Source organism: Danio rerio, chromosome 4, assembly GCF_052040795.2.
Source record: "Danio rerio strain M-AB ecotype USA chromosome 4, GRCz13ab, whole genome shotgun sequence".
NCBI classification, from domain to species: Eukaryota; Metazoa; Chordata; class Actinopteri; order Cypriniformes; family Danionidae; genus Danio; species Danio rerio.
In genome coordinates, this window is record NC_141024.2 from 60,602,501 (window position 1) to 60,625,224 (window position 22,724).

At 36.5% G+C, this 22,724-nt stretch overlaps 1 protein-coding gene and 5 non-coding genes across 8 annotated transcripts in view; all 6 read left to right on the plus strand.

Annotated features, from left to right (window-relative positions):
* The window catches only part of LOC141381800 (uncharacterized), an 887,475-nt gene that overhangs the window by 856,135 nt on the left and 8,616 nt on the right, over positions 1-22,724 (plus strand). Inside the window, exons 1-2 of one of the 3 annotated variants that reach the window (XM_087249899.2) lie at positions 11,372-11,422; positions 11,874-12,023. The exons of 1 other annotated variant lie outside the window; for it this stretch is intronic. In XM_087249899.2, the coding sequence (XP_087106025.1) occupies positions 11,939-12,023 (85 nt within the window). In that variant the 5' untranslated portion in view covers positions 11,372-11,422; positions 11,874-11,938. Of the gene's footprint in view, positions 1-11,371; positions 11,423-11,871; positions 12,024-22,724 lie in introns of those variants that run through there. One more of the 3 variants, XM_088650274.1, reaches the window with a different exon arrangement.
* Positions 164-245, plus strand: trnal-uag (transfer RNA leucine (anticodon UAG)). Its single transcript has one exon. It is a non-coding gene; the product is annotated as a tRNA-Leu (tRNA).
* trnal-aag (transfer RNA leucine (anticodon AAG)) lies at positions 904-985 on the plus strand. The gene has a single exon. It is a non-coding gene; the product is annotated as a tRNA-Leu (tRNA).
* On the plus strand, positions 1,189-1,270 carry trnal-uag (transfer RNA leucine (anticodon UAG)). Its single transcript has one exon. It is a non-coding gene; the product is annotated as a tRNA-Leu (tRNA).
* Positions 1,934-2,015, plus strand: trnal-aag (transfer RNA leucine (anticodon AAG)). Its single transcript has one exon. It is a non-coding gene; the product is annotated as a tRNA-Leu (tRNA).
* On the plus strand, positions 2,219-2,300 carry trnal-uag (transfer RNA leucine (anticodon UAG)). Its single transcript has one exon. It is a non-coding gene; the product is annotated as a tRNA-Leu (tRNA).

The window sequence follows — 22,724 nt, forward strand, 5'->3', positions numbered from 1 at the left end:
GAGCAAACAGACTTGCAAAGAGATACTGCATGCTTCCGCTCACATCCAAATGTAGACTCCTTGGCCAAAGTTGAAGGGCTTCACTAGGAAGCTCTGCGTCTTCTCTGCTGTTCTGCTTCCGTAAAATTGGGCAGAAAAGGGACCACTGCATGAATTCATCGAGGGTAGCGTGACCGAGGGGTCTAAGGCGCTGGATTTAGGCTCCAGTCTCTTCGGGGGCGTGGGTTCGAATCCCACCGCTGCCAGATGTGGTTTTAAACACGGCCAAACTGCTTGAGTGTGTGAGCGTTCGCAGTGAACGCTGGAAGTGAGAGAGTAAATTTAAGTCGTCAACTAGTCAGTATAATGTGTTCTTTGAAACTCACGGCAGACTCGGTGTGACAGCAACACATCCCCAAGCTCGAATCTGCTCAGGAGCAAGTGTCTTTCCCACAATTAGATTGCAGCATCTTAACAAAGTCTGCACTGGAAGTCTCTCTTTGCCATTGCTCCTTTTAGCAAGAGCACCCTATTGAAACAGGAACAGTAAAGATTCACAATTAGAGTAGTAATACTCTATAACTGGATTTGAATATAATAACAACAACAATGTGGGGTCTGCTGTGATGGAATCAGTAACTTTCACTCTTTTGTGAAATAACAGTTACCTTGTAATCAGGTTTAAATGCATCGCAGCTGGCTGCCGTTAGGAGAAGACTTCAAATGCCTTGAGTAGGGCTCAAATAGAGACAGAACTGTGGTTGACAGGAAGGTGGGAGTGCTTCCTAAGCTGGTATTAAGGAGCTCTTTTTCTTTGTGGAGGAGCTCCAGCAAGGCATGGCTAAATTGAATTGATTTCCCAGTGCTGTTGTGCTACTTGAAACAAGTTGGTGTCGAAACTGCTCAGGGAAAGCAGCTTTGTAAGGTAGTGTGGCTGAGCGGTCTAAGGCGCTGGATTAAGGCTCCAGTCTCTTCGGGGGCGTGGGTTCGAATCCCACCGCTGCCAGGCAGCCCTTTTAGGATGCTTGAGAATGACCTCTCTGCTTGAGCAAACAGACTTGCGAAGAGATACTGCATGCTTCCGCTCACATCCAAATGTAGACTCCTTGGCCAAAGTTGAAGGGCTTCACTAGGAAGCTCTGCGTCCTCTCTGCTGTTCTGCTTCCGTAAAATTGGGCAGAAAAGGGACCACTGCATGAATTCATCGAGGGTAGCGTGACCGAGGGGTCTAAGGCGCTGGATTTAGGCTCCAGTCTCTTCGGGGGCGTGGGTTCAAATCCCACCGCTGCCAGATGTGGTTTTAAACACGGCCAAACTGCTTGAGTGTGTGAGCGTTCGCAGTGAACGCTGGAAGTGAGAGAGTAAATTTAAGTCGTCAACTAGTCAGTATAATGTGTTCTTTGAAACTCACGGCAGACTCGTTGGTGTGACAGCAACACATCCCCAAGCTCGAATCTGCTCAGGAGCAAGTGTCTTTCCCACAATTAGATTGCAGCATCTTAACAAAGTCTGCACTGGAAGTCTCTCTTTGCCATTGCTCCTTTTAGCAAGAGCACCCTATTGAAACAGGAACAGTAAAGATTCACAATTAGAGTAGTAATACTCTATAACTGGATTTGAATATAATAACAACAACAATGTGGGGTCTGCTGTGATGGAATCAGTAACTTTCACTCTTTTGTGAAATAACAGTTACCTTGTAATCAGGTGCTTAAATGCATCGCAGCTGGCTGTCGTAAGGAGAAGACTTTAAATGCCTTGAGGTGTGCTCAAATAGAGACAGAACTGTGGTTGACAGGAAGGCGGGAGTGCTTCCTAAGCTGGTATTAAGGAGGTCTCTTTCTTTGTGGAGGAGCTCCAGCTAGGCATGGCTAAATTGAACTGATTTCCCAGAGCTGTTGCGCTACTTGAAACAAGTTGGTGTCGAAACTGCTCAGGGAAAGCCGCTTTGTAAGGTAGCGTGGCCGAGCGGTCTAAGGTGCTGGATTAAGGCTCCAGTCTCTTCGGGGGCGTGGGTTCGAATCCCACCGCTGCCAGGCAGTCCTTTTAGGATGCTTGAGAATGACCTCTCTGCTTGAGCAAACAGACTTGCGAAGAGATACTGCATGCTTCCGCTCACATCCAAATGTAGACTCCTTGGCCAAAGTTGAAGGGCTTCACTAGGAAGCTCTGCGTCCTCTCTGCTGTTCTGCTTCCGTAAAATTAGGCAGAAAATAGACCACTGCATGAATTCATCGAGGGTAGCGTGGCCGAGGGGTCTAAGGCGCTGGATTTAGGCTCCAGTCTCTTCGAGGGCGTGGGTTCGAATCCCACCGCTGCCAGGTGTGGTTTTAAACAAGGCCAAACTGCTTGAGTGTGTGTGCATTCTCAGTGAACGCTGGAAGTGAGAGAGTACATTTAAGTTGGCAACTAGTCAGTATAATGTGTTCTTTGAATCTCACGGCAGACTCGTTGGTGTGACAGCAACACATCCCCAAGCTCGAATCTGCTCAGGAGCAAGTGTCTTTCCCACAATTAGATTGCAGCATCTTAACAAAGTCTGCACTGGAAGTCTCTCTTTGCCATTGCTCCTTTTAGCAAGAGCACCCTATTGAAACAGGAACAGTAAAGATTCACAATTAGAGTAGTAATACTCTATAACTGGATTTGAATATAATAACAACAACAATGTGGGGTCTGCTGTGATGGAATCAGTAACTTTCACTCTTTTGTGAAATAACAGTTACCTTGTAATCAGGTGCTTAAATGCATCGCAGCTGGCTGCCGTAAGGAGAAGACTTTAAATGCCTTGAGGTGTTCTCAAATAGAGACAGAACTGTGGTTGACAGGAAGTGCTGTCAATGCAAATGTTTGGGGAGTGCTTCCTAAGCTGGTATTAAGGAGCTCTCTTTCTTTGTGGAGGAGCTCCAGCAAGGCATGGCCAAATTGAACTCATTTCCCAGAGCTGTTGCGCTACTTGAAACAAGTTGGTGTCGAAACTGCTCAGGGAAAGCAGCTTTGTAAGGTAGCGTGGCTGAGTGGTCTAAGGCGCTGGATTAAGGCTTCAATCTCTTTGGTGGCGTGGGTTTGAATCCCACTGCTGCCAGGCAGTCCTTTTAGGATGCTTGAGAATGACCTCTCTGCTTGAGCAAACAGACTTGCAAAATGATACTGCATGCTTCTGCTTGGATCGGTCTAATGCGCTGGATTTAGGCTCCTGTCTCTTCGGGGGCGTGGGTTTGAATCCCACAGCTGCCAGATGTGGTTTTAAACATGGCCAAACTGCTTGAGTGTGTGTGTGAGTCTTAGTGAACGCTGGAAATGAGAGAGTACATTTAAGTTGGCAACTAGTCAGTATAATGTGTTCTTTGAAACTCACGGCAGACTTGTCGGTGTGACAGCAACACATCCCCAAGCTCGAATATGCTCAGGAGCAAGTGTCTTTCCCACGATTAGATTGCAGCATCTTAACAAAGTCTGCACTGGAAGTCTCTCTCTGCCATTGCTCCTTTTAGCAAGAGCACACTGTTGAAACAGGAACAGTAAAGATTCACAATTACAGTAGTAATACAGTGGGGAATAAACCAGAGTCAAGAGATGCGTTGATTATGTGAGTCAGTGTTGGTATGACTTTCTGACACAGAAATGAAAATAGCCTCACCATTTACTTTCCTTCACTAAATAAGGTATAGTGATAAAAATGCTGGCTTACTTTGTGTTCCAGAAGACAGGAAATGTTTAAAACCACATGATGGAGAGTAAATGGTAAGCTCATTTTCATATTTAGGGTAAACATCCATTTCATGCTTGCCACTTTAAGCCTTTATACTAAAGTTCACTTTTTTGTTCTTTTTTGAAGACCTGATAGTGCTGAAAGAAGAGACACATCAATGGAATGAAATGGAAGAGAAACAACAAGAAATAACGACTGATGAAAAACCCACACTCACTAAAAAGACTTTATCACGTGGAAGATCTCGGAAATCCAAGTCTAGGTGTAATTACAGCTGTAAACAGAGTAGAAAGAGTTTCTGTCAAAAGCCAAACCTTGATGTTCACACTAGAAAGAAACCTTACACCTGCAAACAGTGTGGAAAAAAAGCTTCTATAATACAGGAAACTTAACAGTGCACATGAGAATTCACACTGGAGAGAGGCCGTACACATGCCAACAGTGTGGAAAAAGCTTCTATTCTACAGGAAACTTGGCAGTGCACAGAAGAATTCACTCTGGGGAGAGGCTCTACTCTTGCCCTCAGTGTGGAAAGAGTTGTAAGCAAAATGGCAATTTTGAAACCCACATGAGAACTCACACTGGAGAGAGAAGCTTTATTTGCACACAGTGTAGGAAATGTTTTTCTCAAAAACAAAACCTTACCATCCACATGAGGATTCACACTGGAGAGAAACCTTACACATGCACAGAGTGTGGTAAAAGTTTCCCACATACAGGCTCACTCAAACACCACATGATAAGTCACACCGGACAGAAGCCGTTTGCATGTGCTCATTGTGGAAAGAGCTTCACAACCAAAGCTAGCCTCATGAACCACATGAATGGTCACACTGGAACCACATGTGATCATTGTGGAAAGAGTGCAAAGACTCCATTAAGCAACACATGAAGACTCACTTAGGAGAGCGTTTTCGATGCAGTGAGTGTGGAAAGGTCTTTAAACATAAAAGAAGCCTCATCAATCACATGAAGCTTCACAATGGAGAGAAAAAATGAGGCCTTGTCCAGCGGAGCTTAAGGCTTTCCCGGGATAGCATCTCGGGACAAGTGTAAACTCTTGAATACATCTCAAGTTACTGGAATGAAACCCTTTGAACCTGAAGATTTAAACACAATAACTGAAGAGGGGTGAAGATGTACCAGATTGTGAGAGTTTCTACAGGGCTGCAATGAAGCAAAATAACTCTATATGTGTTTCAAGTTATTATGAACTGAGAACCAAATTTGTGCACATTGCACACTGCAATCAAATGATCGGCACTGAAAAGAGAATTAGAAAGATTAGGGAGGAGAAAATGTTTGGGGAGATGCAGAGAAAACTGTCCTACACTCTTAGATTGTGTTTTTGATCGTTCACACTGTTTGATTTTTACTCCCTTGAACAAACAGATTTGCCTCCAATTTTGGGCTTTTGTCTGCAGTTTCACAAAACTTGTTGGTGAATAAAAGTTGGCCGGTGTGAACTTGCAGTGACAGTGAGAGACTGATGCAGACTCCATAAAGCCCTGTTCAGACTACACAATGCCATTTGCCAGTTACCACAGATCAGATTTGTGTCAGATTATGAGATTTTGACTTGATCAAATCTTGATGAGTTGTGGGTAACAAATGAAGACTTTGGTTTCAAAACACTACACATTTATTTTGATGGACTGATTTTAGAAAATAAAAAAGTTTTCCTCATGAAGACAATTAAACTTTCTGTAAACAACTGGTTACCTTTGAAAAGATGTTCATGTGAAAACTCCCACATTACTACAAATAAATCTGTGTATGGGAAGCCCAGTATCTCTATTGTGAATGAGAATATGAGTGATTTGTTAGCTTACATGCTAATTCCAGTACTCAACAGATTACTGAAGCACTTCAGCTATCTGTTCATTCAAATTCTATATATATATATATATATATATATATATATATATATATATATATATATAGAATTTGAATGAACAGATAGCTGAAGTGCTTCAGTAATCTGATACTGGGTTTCCCACCTAACATTGCTGTTAGTAATAGTAGTCACACACACACATGTATATATGTATATATATATATATATATATATATATATATATATATATATATATATATATATATATATATATATATATATATACACACACATATGTGTGTGTGTGTGACTACTATTACTAACAGCAATGTTAGGTGGGCAAAATAAAACTGAAAAAGGATAGTTTTTTTTAAACTAGTATGGGTCTATAAATCTCATTGTCACCCTTTAAAAGGTTTAAAAACCAACATTTATAAATTTCTATATATTATTAATTGAAGATTTTTTTGCAAAGCATAAACGGTTATTAACTACTTAATGCTGTGTACAATTTTCTTTAGTCACATTAAATTTAACTTGTTTACTGCAAAAAGGGTTTACATGGATATTGACATGAGACATGAGTATATGCAATTATAGAAAACATGCTCAGCGTTTTCAATATGACTTTCACAAAATTGACAAGTTCTCCTTATTATCAACTTTTAGTCTCAGGAATTCTTTTGATGGATACACATCATTAATCATTTAAACTGAAGTTCTTTAATTTTGGGGAGAATTGAATTTAATTCCTGTGAATTAAAATCTTTAAAAATAAATGAGGTCTGAGCTGATTAGGATGAAGCCTTTGAATAAGAATATTCCTTTAAAACTTATTATTACATTTTGGATCTCTAAAAAATAAAGATGGAAGAGAGAACATTACAGAATAGTGTGAAAGAAAACCTCTGATCAATACTGTGATGTTTTTAGGGTTAATATTAATTATTGTTTTAAACTCTTTAGGGTGACAAGCAAAACCCTGTTTAAAGAATGGGTTGAATAATTTTAATATAGCAAAAAGATTGTCATTTCAAGTGAAAAAATCAAGTGTGATTATAATCTATTTGAACAAGTTACACAGCGTAAACCTCTGCTTGAGGACTCTTAACAGTAAACTGAAGGAAGCCTGTGTTATGGTTTAACTGGTGTCCGTGTTAACTGAGGCTCCCTTTCACTTGTGTAAACTATCCATGTTTGCAGATTGGCAGATTCGTCACTTTTTCACAGTAACATGCCCATACCAAATAAAGATTCTTATTACTTGGTGTCATTGTATCATTGTTGATTTAATATTTGTGTGGCAGAACAGCATTAACCAAAATTAATCTAAAGAAATAATTATAATTGACATCAACTGGATTCGAACCCAAGTCAAAAGGTTCTGAAATCGGTTTTGGTATCTTATCAGTCAACATGTGCCGTGCTTGAATTGTTTCCATGTACTTGCATTTACATGTTTCTATGCACTCTTACGCTGATATTTTCTCAGAATAGCTCTAACATGTTTTATCGCAGTTAGTCAAACCATGATTTTTATAGTTGTAGACTTGTGAAAACCTGTCTACAAAGTCACACACGAGCTGGATATTATTGATATTTTCCAGTGTGTGTGTTACATTCCGGTTCACTACCAGTGTGTGGTACATTCTATGTCACTTCCGGTGTGTGGTACATTTCCTTTCCGTAGGGAATCTAATTGTAAATATGTTTTGGAATTTGTTAAAGTGTTTTGTGTCTTGTTAATTTGTTTTCTAAAATGTAAATTTGTTTGGTTCTTTGTAAAATTGTTTTGCCTATGTAATTTTGTTTGATGATAAGTAAAAATGTTTTTGAAAATGTAAATTTGTCTCGAGCTTTGTAAAAGTGTTTCAAACTTTGTAATGTTGTTTTGCACTTCCCGGCCACCGTACAAGAGTGCTAGTTAGAAAATCAAAGACTCAAATGATCAATTTAATTATTGAAGCATAAAAATGTTTTTATTTTCTTGTCGGCTTAGTCCCTTTATTAATCTGGGGTCGACACAGCGGAATGAACCGCCAACTTATCCAGCAAGTTTTTACACAGCGGATGCCCTTCCAGCTGCAACCCATCTCTGGTAAACACCCACACACACATTTACACAAACACTCATACACTATGGACAATTTAGCCTATCCAATTCACCTGTACCGCATGTCTTTGGACTGTGGGGGAAACCGGAGCACCCGGAGGAAACCCACGCGAATGCAGGGAGAACATGCAAACTCCACACAGAAACGCCAACTGAACCAAGGCTTGAACCAGCGACCTTCTTGCTGTGAGGGGACAGCACTACCTACTGCGCCACTGCTTCGACCAGCATAAAAATGTACATAAATAAATCACAATTTAAATGTTTTTAAATGTCATTTAATTATCAATAAAACAATGCATTACATATACATTTTAAATCTATAAATAAATAGACACTTTTATAACTGTATTATTATTTAATCCATGTTTTAAAGGCTGATTAATCAAACAGTAAAATTTGTATTAATAAATCATAAAACACATTTTAAACAGCTTTTTTAAATAAGCATTTGGCAAATGCTTTTCTCCCTATTTGCTGTTTGGTTTTCTTTTTCTTTTGCCACATGCTTTTCTCAAATTGAAAATGAATCAGGTTAAAAATGGCTCTGCTGTAATGAGCTATTGTTTTCCTCTCTTAGGAAAAAAAGACAGTTAACAGTTTTATCTAGATTAAATGACCATGGTGATAAAGATTTTCTTGGAGATATAGAACAAAATGAACTTCGTATTTTGCCATCAGAGTTAGATTACTATTAAACAGAAAAAGCTAAAGGACCTTTACAATCTAGAGTGAAATGGATAGAGGAGGGGGAGAAAAATTCTTCATATATATATATATATATATATATATTTTATTTAGTAAAGCATAGACAATCTTCAAAAACTATTAATAAACTAGCATAAATAACAATGTAAGTGAAGAGAAAACTTTGATTGATGATCACATCTATTCATATTATTATGTAAATCAAAATTTAATGAGAGTGATTGTGACTTTTTCTTTTCCTTTTTAAAAGATAAAGTTTCTATTATTGATGACAGCTTCTGTGAAATGATGGAATCTGACATTGTTATCTTTGAACTTGATGTTGCTATTTCTCAAATGTTCAATGGAAAATCCCCAGGTACAGACAAAATCACAGTTGAGATTTATAAACATTTTGGCCAGAGATGAGATTTTTAGTTTTTGAAGCACTTAAGGAATGTATAGAGAAAGAGAACTATCGACTTCTATGAAGCAGGGTTTAATCATTTAGTTCCAAAGCCAAGCAAAGACCAATTATTTTTAAATAATTGGAGACCCATAACTCTTTTGTCCAATGATTTTAAATTGCTCTCTCATGTATTTACCAATAGACTCAAAAAAAGGTATAGGCGAGATAATTAATGAAACACAATTAGCTTTCATTAAAGGGAGAAGTATTCACAATGATATCAGACTGATACTTGATATGCTCGATTATAGTTATTTAATTCCTCAGACAAGTTTATTTCTATTTCTAGACTTTTTCAAGTCATTTGATACCCTTGAGCATCCTTTTTTGTCTTTAGAAAATCTTTAGAAACTTTTGGGTGTAGTCCGAGCTTTTGTAGGGTAATTTCCATGTTCTATACTGATATATTCAGTAGTAAATCTCTGAATTCAGGATCATCTCCTAGAGTTTACATCAAAAGAGGAATCCATCAAGGATGTCCCATCTCACCTTTTCTTTTTAATATAGCTGTTGAACTTATGTCATTATATTTAAAAAATTCAGAGTACACTTTAGGTATTGATATACTTGGTCGGACTTTTAGTTTAAGCCAGTTTGCTGATGACACACTATTAATTCTTAAAAATAGGGAGGTGCTCCCTTTAGCTCTTGTCAAAATTTCTGTTTCCTAAAGCTTCTGAATTCCCCTTAAATCTAAGAAAATGTGGAATATTAACTATTCAGAATTGTACTTTAAGAGAATTAGAGGGTATTCTAGTAAAAGAGGAAGTTAAATATTTGGGAGTTACCATCTTCAAAAATTCTGTTAATAGAGAATGTGCAAATGTTAATATTAAAATGGAAGGGATGAAAAAATCCCTAAATCATTGTCTAGCTAGAGACCTTTCCATATAGGGTGAAATTCTTTTGACTAAGACTGAGGGATTATCTAAAATTATATATTTAACTTATCCTATATATACTCCTCCCAAAATAGTTAAATCTATAAATTCAATATTATTTAAATTTATTTGGAAAAATAAATCACATTATTTACGTAAGAATCATATGAACAAAGAGTATGAATATGGAGGTTTAAAAGCAATCTATTTTGAATGTCTTCATGGCACTTTTAGAGTTAAATGATTGAAAGAGTGTTTAGCTAAGCCTTATTCAATATTTTATCATATCCCAAATAATTTGTTTAAAAAAATTGGTGGCCTTGAATTTGTATTAAGATATGATTATGATTGTTCAAAACTTCCTTTGAAGCTGTCTACTTTTTATAAGCAAGAACTACCTTTTTGGAAAATGATATTTACCCATAATTTTCCCCTCATAAATCCACTCTTTGAAATAAAAGGGCTGTTATTATTAACAGAAAATCATTGTTTAAAAGTGACTGGTACAATAAAGGCATTATATTTATTAATGATTTGTTAGATGAAAATGGACTGCTACTATCTCATAACGAATTTTTAAATAAATATAGAGTTAAAATCACAGATAAAGGTTATATTGAAATTTGTGAGGCTATACCTATTGCTTTGTTTAGGTTAATTCAAAGTAATTATTTTGATCCCATTGTACACTTGTAACTTTTCTTCCGTCTTTAAAAATATCAATGTTGATATTTTTGATAGTAAATATAACAACAAGCTTATTTACAACACACCTTATAATGGGTGATTTTAAGTGTTATCATCTAGGAGTTGTTAAACCCTTAGTAGAGGACAAAGCTTTTACCTTTTCTCTTAAATATCCTGTAGCACCTAAGGTTAAGGAAACTCATTACATAATTTTATTCAGGATATATCATGTGAAGGAGTTTATTCAAAAAAAGATTTAGCTTCTGCTCCAGAAACACTCGATCACTTATGTTTTTCTTGTGAATTTACTTTTAAATTCTGGTTTGACATCCATACTTGGCTTTCATTAAAGATGATTTCAGTCCCCCCTATTGTTCTAGAAGATATTTTATTTTACAAAGCTGATTTACATTGTTCTTTCTCTGATGTTGTGAACTTTATTTTACTAATGGGTATATCACATTCATTATTGTAAGTGGAAAAAGTGCAGACCCTCTTTTAGATGTTTTCTTTCTGAGGTAAAGAAAGTGGCTCAAAGCTTCAAATATTTCAGAAACCAAAGTAAAATAACTGAAGCTCTCTGTACTTCATTTTCATACTATTTATTGTTAGAATATTTTGTTTGTCCTTTGATGTAGATCTTTTGTACTGCTCCTTGCTCCTTGTTGCAGTTGTAACATTTTTAATTTATTTTATATATTTGTAATGGTAAATATGCCTTGCGATGTTGATTGTTCTGTCTTGTGATGTAAACTTTTTGCAACAATAAAAACGAAAAAAAAAGCACTTATTCTTAGTGGATTAAACAAGTTTTTCAAAATTGTGTAAAAATGTTTGGATTAAAAGTTTTGATCAACTTCAAATACTGAATGTTTGTGTATTTGAAAGAGAGAGAGCAGATATGTTATGTGAGATGTGAAAAGGAGTGTGAAATTTGTCATGTCCTGACTGCAACAGTAAGTGGCAAAAAAGCTGAACAACAAAGACTTTTATTTTGGCGTGTTGTGTGACGTCATAAGGCTGCGCCGCTTCCGCGCTGCGGTTCAACTGGAGGAAGGTTTGTTTCACAACTTTACACAAATATAAACCGATTGATTAAAGTTTCAGGTTTTTCTTTCGATATTATATAATTTTAATTAATTTTATTAATAACAGTAATCGAGGGCTATTGTTTGAACAACTGAAATGTGTTTTAATGAAGGTTTATTTATTTACTAGCATAATGTCATTCCAATACAAGTATACATTATAATTATATATATATATATACATACATATATATATATATATATATATATATATATATATATATATATATATATATATATATATATATATAAATAAATGGAGAACTAGTTTTTATTAGGTCATTTGTTTGTGGCTATTGTTTCTTGCTCAGACTTACCTGATTTATTTTTGTCAATCACACTCATATAAAGAAACTGTTGAAGCAAGTGTTGAAGAGAAGTTATTTTGTTTCTGTTTATTGTTTTGTTCATTTTACACAGAATAAAGTGTCCAAACACAGAGAAAAACTCCTGCTGAAGCGACTGATCTCCACACTGTTATAAAGATGGCGTTTATTAAAGAGGAGAGTGAAGATGTGAAGATTGAAGAAACATTTACAGTCAAACAGGAAGATCCGCAGGAACAAACAAGTTAGTTTTCATTCAGATATATTTTAATAATAAGAATACTAAATTAAATCCATGTTGCAGCCCTGAGTGTGCTGCCTAGTTCTGCTAAATGCACATAAGCACTCATTGAAAGACAGGAATGAGTTTCTTTTGTTATTTGTTCTCGTGTCTTTTGTCATTATGTATTATTAGTCTCCCATTTTCTCTACCTTCTTAAGGTTATTGCTTTTCTTGTTCTCCTACTGTGTAAAGCGCCCTTGAGCACTGGCGCTATATAAAATAAATGAAAACAATAAATTAATAAAAAGTTAAACTGAGCTGACGATATTTGACCTACAGTATTCTCATAAAAGATATCTGCCATTACAGTGATAGTGTAAGCTAGGTACTTTCCATTTGCATATGTCAGGTTGATCACAATTCCCTTTTTTTCATCGACTTCTTTATGGGTTTAAACTTGTTTCTAGTAGTTGTTACTAGTTCTCACAGATAGTATCAGAGTTAGAATTAAATCTTTATTATAATAACTAATTACCAGGGCTATTGTATTTAAACAGGGTTTCCGCTGAGTCTTAAAATGTCTTAAATTCCAAAATCTAAAATTTGGCCCTAAAAAGTCTTAAATTTACTGAAACGTTATGCTGTAGGTCTTAAATCTTTTTTAAACAAGTCTTCATTTTCCTGTGTTCATGTTTTGTTACCCAATTTGGTCAAAGCCCATACAATCACCAACAATCCATCTCAATAAAACTTTCAACTTTTATTTAAAAAGGTCATTTTAACTCTGTTTATCATAATGGTAAAGACTGCTGAGGATATCCACCTGGACAGATTGTTTTGAATGGATTTAGTTTATTATAGTTTTTAAAACTTTTAATACATTTGTTAATTAGTTTTTTTTATTTTAAAGAAAGTTTATTTTGGAAAAAAAGTGTGTGGATCCAAGTCGAGCTCTCTTGTTTTTACACAATATTTAAGATATTTTGCTAAGAAATATCTAAAATATTTTTATGTTATTATTAGTTTTGATTTATTATTGTATTATTAAACATTTTATATAAAAAATATTTTTTGAAAGGACAAATAAAAAACCTTTTCTTCTGGGCCATTTGAAAAATTCCTTATTCTAAAAATTCATTCATAATGGTCTTAAAAATGTCTTTAAAAGTCTTAAATTTAACTTGGTGACACCTGTAGAAACCCTGATTTAAAGTATGTCAGAAAACGTGGATGACTCTAATTTTAAATATGCTGAATGAAAATGGACACTAAAATAATTAATTATTATAAAACATTGTACAGTATTCTAAACTATATGATGTTAAGTTTATCAGTATTGACCATATTCTTCACGTACCAGCAGGCGCCGCTATTGAAATCTTTTTGCTTTTTAAAGAATACATTTTTAGATCCTTAAAACAGTGTAATGCTGCTTGTCTTTGATCTTGTGGGGGAAACCGGAGCACCCAGAGAAAACCCACGCCAGCTTGGGGAGAACATGCAAACTCCACACAGAAATGCCAACTGACCCAGCTGAGGCTCGAACCAGCAACCTTCTTGCTGTGAGGCGACAGCACCACCTACTGTGCCTCCTCGTCGCCCGACAACACTGATTTATTTGCATATTTTTTATGCGATATTCCAGTTTTGCAAATTAATTTAATTGGCATTTTTGGATGGAAACATAGCTGTAAGGTTTGGAGCTTACGCTGCTATTCTGAACCAATAATCGAAAACAGAAAGCAGTTGAAGGATGGCGTGTTTAAATCCATTATTTATCTGACTTTATTGTAATTAATCTGACTCCATCAAAGTTGTTATTATCATTGATAAAGAGAAAGAATCTCAAAGCTTAAAGCAGGTAAAGTTGTTTATTAATTTACATGTTTAAATATACAGACAGTAGAATGAAACAAACTAACATACTGTATAAAGAAATTAGCTGTACGTGCACTGCTGAGCAACAAAAACAGTGAAATTGCCTTTGTTAGCATATGAGGCTATGCAGCCATATGAGGGAGAGGCAGAGTAAAAGCCATTCTCCCAGATCAACACTTAACGTTCCTTATTATACCCTGAGTAAAGCATTTTCAAACATGAGTGAAAACCAACCCCCAAAACCAACTGAACATGAGAGCACAGCAGAGGAGATAAAGTGGGTGAGAACATTAACATACTCTCCTCAGGCCATGACTCAACAATAGTAAATAAATTGTATATTGAAATACAAGCAATCAATGTCTCTGTTGATTTTAGCACTACAACGCTTAAGTCATAAACTGTCAAATGACTCCATACATGATAAAGCTATTTGAAGGAAGATCAAGGGCAGATGAATTGTGGATGGTGAAAAGCAAATGGTTACTGCAAGCAAATGGCAGAAATTTGTATTTGAGCTGTGATCAACTCTGCCAGGCCAGGAGGACCCATCCCATTCTTGGAATGTCTCAGAAGTCCTTGATTAGCATAGAAGGAATATATAATTTATTACCCATTACCTACATTTCAGTCACACAAAGAACAAAGTCACGTACGAGAAAGGCTTGTTCTTCTTTAATTAATAACTAGCTAAAATTCACAGACCTTCGACAGGGACATGTACTGTAACTAGATTAATGGGATTATTACTCTTCTAAAAACAATGTTTTAGTACTGCTTACATTCTTATTATTCAACTATTTTTATTGATTTTTCCAAAGTCTTTAATTTTTCCACAACACACATATTGAACAACAAATTAACATGGTACATAGCTACAGACATACTCACACCCCATGAATAAAAATAAATTAATTAATAAAAATAGATAAAATAAATTAGAAAACTAGGGATAAACTCTCACCAAGGATATAATAACCTTTGAGCGTTCAATGTAGGAGAGGAAAGGCTGCCAAACCTCTAAAACTTTTTTGTAGAGTCTCGGATGATGTACTTAAGGTGCTCGAGTTTAGCATGTAATAACACTTCTAATATCCAAAGTGTGTGGGATGGTGGGTTTGTTTTTTCCATCTTAGGAGAGTCAGGCGTCTGGCCAATAAAGAAGAAAAGGCAATGATCTCGATTACATATAGATGAAAATGATCTAAAAATATTGGCTCAAAATGTATGTAATCTAGGGCACCCCCAAAACATCAGGGGCCTCATGTACGAAGACTTGCGTGGAAATCTTACTAAAACATTGCGTACGCACAAAGCTGTAAATGTGCGTACGCAGAAAAAAATTCAGATGTATGAAACACTGCGTACGCCGAATCTCACGCATATTCTTTTGTACATCTGAATGAACGTGAAACTGAGCGCAACATGCACAAGCACAAAACCCCTCCCTGCCTCCTCCCCCGTATGAATATGCTAATGACTATGCTAATGGCAAAACCCAACGAAAAAGCAAAGGCAAAAGCAAGCAAAAAGAGAAACTTTGAACAGAATGTGAACTGGAGGTGCTGCTTTCGGAGGTAGACAGGAGAAAAGCGGTGTTATTTGCAAGTTTGTTCTCCTGAATTAACAACAAAAGAAAAAAATAGAGTGGGAGAGTTTAGCTGATACGGTTAACACAGTTGGGTCTGAACATCGCACTGAGTGCATTTAAAACAGAAATGGTGTGGTTTATAACTGAAAAATGTTGCAGTACACTTAGCAGTCTCAGTGGCGCACCTCATAAGAAGCATGTGATCATGCATTGACATGTTCGAGCATGAACTCGGCTCGAATCCAGCGTCTAATGAATTCTTTCTTTTTTTCCCCGCTACATATCAGATTTTGCCCACTATTTATCAAGAGAAAGACAAGTAGGAATCATCAATAAGTTTGTGCATCATATTTTATTTGCAGATTTATTGAATGGAAATGTTTCTGATTCACGCATGCAAATTCATCTTCAGATAGTGTCTTTATAGTAATGTGCGTGCAGTAGATAGCTCAGATTACATTGGGAAAACAGGCGACCGCTGCAAATTGTGCTTTAATGTTTAGCTGGTCAACTGTATGGTATGGAAATCTTACATACCTACTATATGAACCCGTCTCATACAGCTGCCATTGCAAGGATCAGACACTTTGTAGAGAGCAATTTAACACAACTGCCTCTAGGAGTCGCCAATGGAAATAAAACAGACACGCACAAAAAATGTGCGTACGCCTGCCAGAAAGCTGCCGTGAACCTGCGCACATTCCCACGTTCAGTTCATTGTTAGTAAATCCAAACGTGAGCCATTCTGAGCGTGAAACCTGGCGTACGCAAAGTTTTTGTGCGTACGCAGCGTTGATACATGAGACCCCAGATCTGCTGGCTCCAAACCACATCTGGGGCAAGATGAATCTGACCCTGGATACATTTTTGCCAGCTTGCTCCTAGATAGGTGAAGCCTATAAAGCACCTTAATCTGTAGAAGACCATGTCTAATACATACAGGGGATGAGTGTACCAGTTCTATAGCATATTGCCAAGCTGTATCTGATATGTCTAGTCCCAGTCTGTCTTCCCATTTTAGCTTTATACAATTGAGGCAAGGGGGGGCAGTTCTTTAGACCACTTCATATAACATGGACATCATACCCCTTTGATATGAGTCCATATTTACCAATTCATCTATCCAACATGCTTATGGTTGGTTTTGTGAAGAAGACAAGTGTTTTTATAACGAAACTATGGACTTGAAAGTACCATAAAGAGCCCATATTTTACACGAAATAGGGTCATATCTTGGTTGTAAGGGTCTCCAACAACAGTCTAATATGCATGCAAGGTCAAAAAACACTTTCATGGTCTTATAATCTGCATTTTTTTTACCTAATTATCCCAGCGACTCCTGTATGAATCGTCCAGTGATTTATTTGTTCTCAAACCCCTCTTTAGCGTGAAGCTAATCTGCGCTGATTGGACCAATGACAGTCTGTTGCGATTGGTCAACTGCCTTCAGTGAGAGAGTGAAATGCCAAACAGCTAATCAGCAATATAAAAGTAATCACAGTTCATACACGCTCGATAGTGTAGGCGTGGATTTTAGCTGCCAGTGGGTCAATGTAAATACAGACGGTGGACTTGAAAATACAGACGACTAACTATTTTATTGTGCAAAAACAGTTGAGGAGATCTTCCAGCTTGTCTCACTCTGCTCTTTTTACAGACACACACACAAACACATATTGCCCTCGTCCTAACACACAAACACAAACACTTAACCCTGCTCCGGACGAAAGCGCGCGCGCACACAAACAGACACACACACAAACACTTAACCCTGGTCCGGACGACAACGCACACACACACACACCTCCGGACGACAGCCCGCGTACACGCACACACACACAAACACTACCCTCCTCCACGGAGCTCCGTAGACAAAGCAGCACGTGTCACGTTTTTAACGTGGCTTTGCACCCGATATGAGAATAAAGCGAGTTAACCTCATACGGTACACTCGGTTACAAGTGACAAATCACAACTAAATACATTTGCAAGCTAGAGTAAACGAGGCAGCTTTAATCGCACGTACTTACACTTGAGAAATGGAGGAAGAAACCCATCCTGACGTCCAGCAGTAAGTTACTCTTTACTGATCCTTCCTTTAACAAAAGCCGATGAAGTATTCTTTGTAGCATGTAGTTTGCAGAAGTTTCCAGTAGTTTCCAACTGCTTGGCTATAAAGCTGAGGTTTCATCTTTGGGTAGAGACTCAATAATATCCATCTGCAGTGTGACTTCAATCGACCGGCATGTTTGCGTGTGTGTGTGTGTGTGTGTGTGTCTGGGTTTCTGTGTTAGAGGGCGGAGCCGCAGGTTTCAAATATCCCGGGTTTGTGCGTACACGTAAATAAGAGAGAAAAGTCTATGGCTTGGGTGGCTGGAGTCGCTGATAATTCACTTGGCTTTCCTCATGCACCGCCTGGTGTAGATGTCGTGGTGGGAGGGAAGCTCACCTACTACTACGCGTCCAGCAGTTCACACAATCCTATGTAGGCCTTTGCGATTGCTGCTGGTGCTATTTACATACTAGGGGCCTGTTTCAGAAAGGAGGTTAACTGAAACTCAGAGTATTTTAACCCTGAAATGAGAGAAACTCTGGGTTTTCCGTTTCAAAATGGCAGGTTTGTTAAACTGGAGAAAGCAGAGTAAGTCAAGCCTGTTTCTGAAAGAAAGGTAACTTTAACTCAGAGTCAGTTACTGTGGTAACTTACTCTGTGAATCTAACATTGGCCGGAAGCAGGTTTTATTCTCTAAACTCAGAGTTTCTGTCGGTCTCCTCCCCTTTTTTTAAAGATGAAGTGGTATTTCTCGCCTTAGCCTTACGTCTCCACCCACCTATTTTTATGCTTATAACGATTGATAGAAACCTCATGATGCACATAACTTTTTAAAATATGCATAAAAAACGCGCATAACTGAGTAGGATAAACTTTTATTCGATAGAAAATGTGCGCATAAACTATGATGGAAACACTTTTAATGAACAAATTACAGTACACTGCAAATTTTAGATAGTAGATTTAACTACCTTAGAGTTAAAATTAACACTCCCTCAGTGTTTATATGGGAACCACTATAAGTGTTAAAATAACATTTTTGAAAGTGTTAAATTTTTTAACACCCAGAGTGTTAATTAGCAAACTCTTATTGTGTAAAATATCTGTTAAATGTATGTCAAAATACTGGCAGCAGTGGTTGCCAGTAATCTGCTGTTTTCAACATTTTACATTCGTAAATTCAGTTTCCAGAATATTTCTGTTAAAAACAAATCCCATAGTCTTTATTTTTCATTCGAACACACGTAAGCCCTAAATTCCAGAGCAAAATCCTAACTAGTGTCCTCACTACAGAGGGCTGAACACTCAGACAGTGATGAAGTTAATGAAACAATTAAGTGTCTAATTAAAGGAGGATTGAGAATTGTTGATGAACAACTGTTAACAAGCAGAATCACTGAATGAAAGAAAAACACAAGCCAAAACCAAAGATGAAATCAACTGAGAAAAACTCTAAATAAAATAATAATCAATAAAAATAAAACAAATTACACTATAAAAAAAATTTATTTTTCAACATCTTTAAAAAAAAAACTCATCAAATTAAACAACTTATCATGGAGCTTCACCTATTACTGACCAGTGACTTTATTTCTGTCATGTGAACAAAAGCTCTTAATAAAATTTCCGTTGTTCATTTGAAGTCACCATGATGGAGGACAGAGTCTACTTTAGTCAGGCTCTTCAACTTCTTGCTATAAATGTCTTTTATTTTGGCTGCTATAGATAGTGTTAATTACACTATTTATACATATAGCATGGAAAGCCAAAAGAAAATTAAAGCGTCAGTCTGAAGAGATTATTTATGATAACATAGCCATCCTTTCCTGCTTGTTTTCTAATTCAATATCATATTAGTTATGTGTGAGAAATAAATAATATACATAAATGAAACCACTGAAGCTCCAATAAAATAAAAACAATATTTACAATGAGAATGTTTGATCTATGGCAGAACTCAAAAACACCCAGGCATCAATAATTAGTCTTTGATTCTCAATGATGGTGACAAACAAAAAAATAAAAATCAAGTTAAAAAAAACACTCTACTGAAACATTACCTCCCAAAAACAACACAAAATAAAGGAAAAGAAAGAGATTGTAATAACATAAAGCTGCATAATTTATTCATGCTGCAATGCATGCTGGGAGCTTTGTACTATGCTGGCACCCAGCATGCATTGTGGCATGAACTATGCGGCTTTTTTTTTTTAGCAACCACGGTTGAGGTTCATGTCCTGATTCTTGATGCCTGTGTGTCATAAAGAGCAAGCTGGAGCTTGAATGTTTAGTGCATGACAGGTTAATTATTAATTGCATCCTAATTGTTTGTTGAATTTTCTATGAAGAGCAGCAGACTGCCAGTAGTATTGTCCCATGCAGTTTTAATACAACTATATTTGCATATCTTTATGAATCAACTTAATAAAAACCGGAAATTAAATCTATAACAATTAAGCATAAACAGTATAGTTTCTCTTGACCTTTCTTGCTATAGCTAATGAGTTTTAGAAACACGGCTATAACAGTCAGAGAAACATTAGGATATAAGAGTAAAGCTTCAAGATCTCAAATAAGCAGCCTCTGATCTCTATGATGGTGAGGTCAAATGAAATATTTTTAATAAAAAAATATAAACCTCTGTTCATTGTCAAATATTCTTACAGAAATGAAGTCAAGCTGTAGTCAGTGAAGCTGCTTATACTGTTATTTAATGGAGTTGTTTAATCCTCTGTTTTAATTTAGTTGGTTTGGTGTGAGGCTGTGTCTGTAGTTTTATTTCTTCCTTCAATTTCTTATTCCTTCAGTGATTGTGCTTGTTAACAGCAGGTGTTCAACAGCAGGGGCCTGTTTCAGAAAGCAGGTTAAGTTAAAACTCAGAGTAGTTTAACCCTGAAATGAGAGAAACTCTGGGTTTTCCGTTTCAAAAAGGCAGGTTTGTTAAACTCGAGAAAGCAGGGTAAGTCAAGCCTGTTTCTAAAAGAGAGTTAACGTTAACTCCGTTAACGTCGTTAACGTCGGTCTCCTCCCCTTTTTAAAGATGAAGCAGTATTTCTCGCATTAGTCTTACATTTCCACACACCTATTTTAGAGCTCTTTTTGGAAATGTGCATAAAAAGGATTGATGGAAACGTCATGATTCACATAACTTTTGAAAATACGCATAATAAAACATGTGCATAACTGAGTTAAACTTTTATTTGATAAGATATTTTATTTGATAAGATGCACATAAACTACGAAGTGCACTTAACAAATTACAGTATGTACATTAAAAAAAGGTTTGTTAGAGATGATGATGAAAATGTGTGTGAAAGGACAAACCAGCAGACTGAGCACACTGCAGGACATCTTAAATGTTGTTTTAGTGATTCTAAAATGCCTTTACTGTTTCAGTATTAGTGTATTTTATTAATTACCTCCGAGCGTCTGGATCGTGTCAAGATCTCCGCGTCTGGCTTCAAACGCCCCCACGTGTTTATTGTGTGTCAATTGTCTTCTGAGGCGCAAGTACATTAATTAAATAAAAAATCATTGACGCAGCTTCTTCTACCGCAGTAATTCTGTTTTTACTGTTGATATTTGGCGCAAGTTAATCAGGAAGTGATGATTGTGTTCTCTTCGACTCTTTGGATAAAAACGCTGCTTTATTTTATTCCAGTGTTGCACAAATGTATGTAATTTTGATGGAAACAGCTATTGCCTACATTTCTGTCACACACAGAACAAAGTCATGCACGAGGCTTGTCCTTTTTTTCATAAATAATTAGCTTAACCTTCGACATGTACTGTTAGAGATTAATGGGATTATTATTCTGTCTAAAAATAATTTTATTACTGCTTACCTTCTTAATGTTATATCAACCTCTATCGCTTGATCAATAAAAAGGCAGACACATAACAAGTGCACTGTTAAATCTATTAAAACTGATAAAAGTGTATAAAAGTTTAGAAAAAAAGTATAAACATGACATTACATTACTTATTTTATTATACTTAAATGTTTAAATACTTAAAATTAAAAATTAGGCATTAACTTGAGCAGCTGTTTTCCCACGCTGTCTCTGTTTCACTGATGGCTGCTTCCTTTTAAATATATACACTTATATTTGCTATAACTTTGCATTAGCAGATCAAATTCAGCCGGAGAAAGAAATGCTGATCTCTTTTTTTAAGATGTTGCCATAGTCAGTCGTAATGTCTGCGCTCCATTGATAATGCCTTTTTATAGTCACATTGTGCACGCTTAACTCTGAGTTGGTCTACTCAAAGTTGATTGACCCAGCTCAGATCAGCTGTTCTGAAACCGAAAACTCAGAGTTTTTAATCTCTCGGTAAATCAACTCAGAGTTCAAGTTTAAACTCTGAGTTGTTTAAACCTCCTTACTGAAACAGGCCCCAGGTGTCTGAATTCACTTATTTGTGGTCATTCCTTCTGTCTAGTGGACTAAACTAATTGACTAATTCAAGGGCCAGGTGAATGAGGGTGTATGGTGAGATTTCAGACACTCTGATTAGTTTCTCAAATACAAGGGTTTTCTACAAAGGTAGATACATGTTACTCTGTGTGACAAGGAGGCAAATCAGCTTCTAATGCCGATCTAACTCTAGAATTTTAACACTTTACTCTGAATTTCCTCAACACTTGAAATTTAACACCAATGAATTTGCTGTGTATGTACATTAAAAAAAGACCATGATCATATGATAATGAAAATGTGTGTAAATGATCAACCCAGCAGGCTGAGCACACTGTAACATGTCTTAAATATTGTTTTAGTCATTCTAAAATGCCTTAACTGTTTCAGTATTATTGTATATTATTAATTACCTCCGAACGTCTGGTGCGTGTCAAGAGTCTCCGTGTCTCATGGCTTCAGACGCCCCCACGTGTTCATTGTGTTTCAGCATTGTCTTCTGACATCGAGGCGCAAGTACATTAATTAGGCTAAATAAACGACGCAGCTTCTTCTACCACAGTAAATTCTGTTTTTACTGTTGATATTTGGTGCCAGTTTAATCAGGAAGTGACGATTTTTTTCTCTTTGACTCGTTGGATGGAATTTTATTCGCATCTTTTATGCAATATTCCAGTTTTGCACATACATTTATGTAATATATTTGGTGGAAACAGCTATTGCCTACATTTTAGTCACACACAGAAGAACTGTACTAGAATGGCTTATCCTTTTTTAATAAA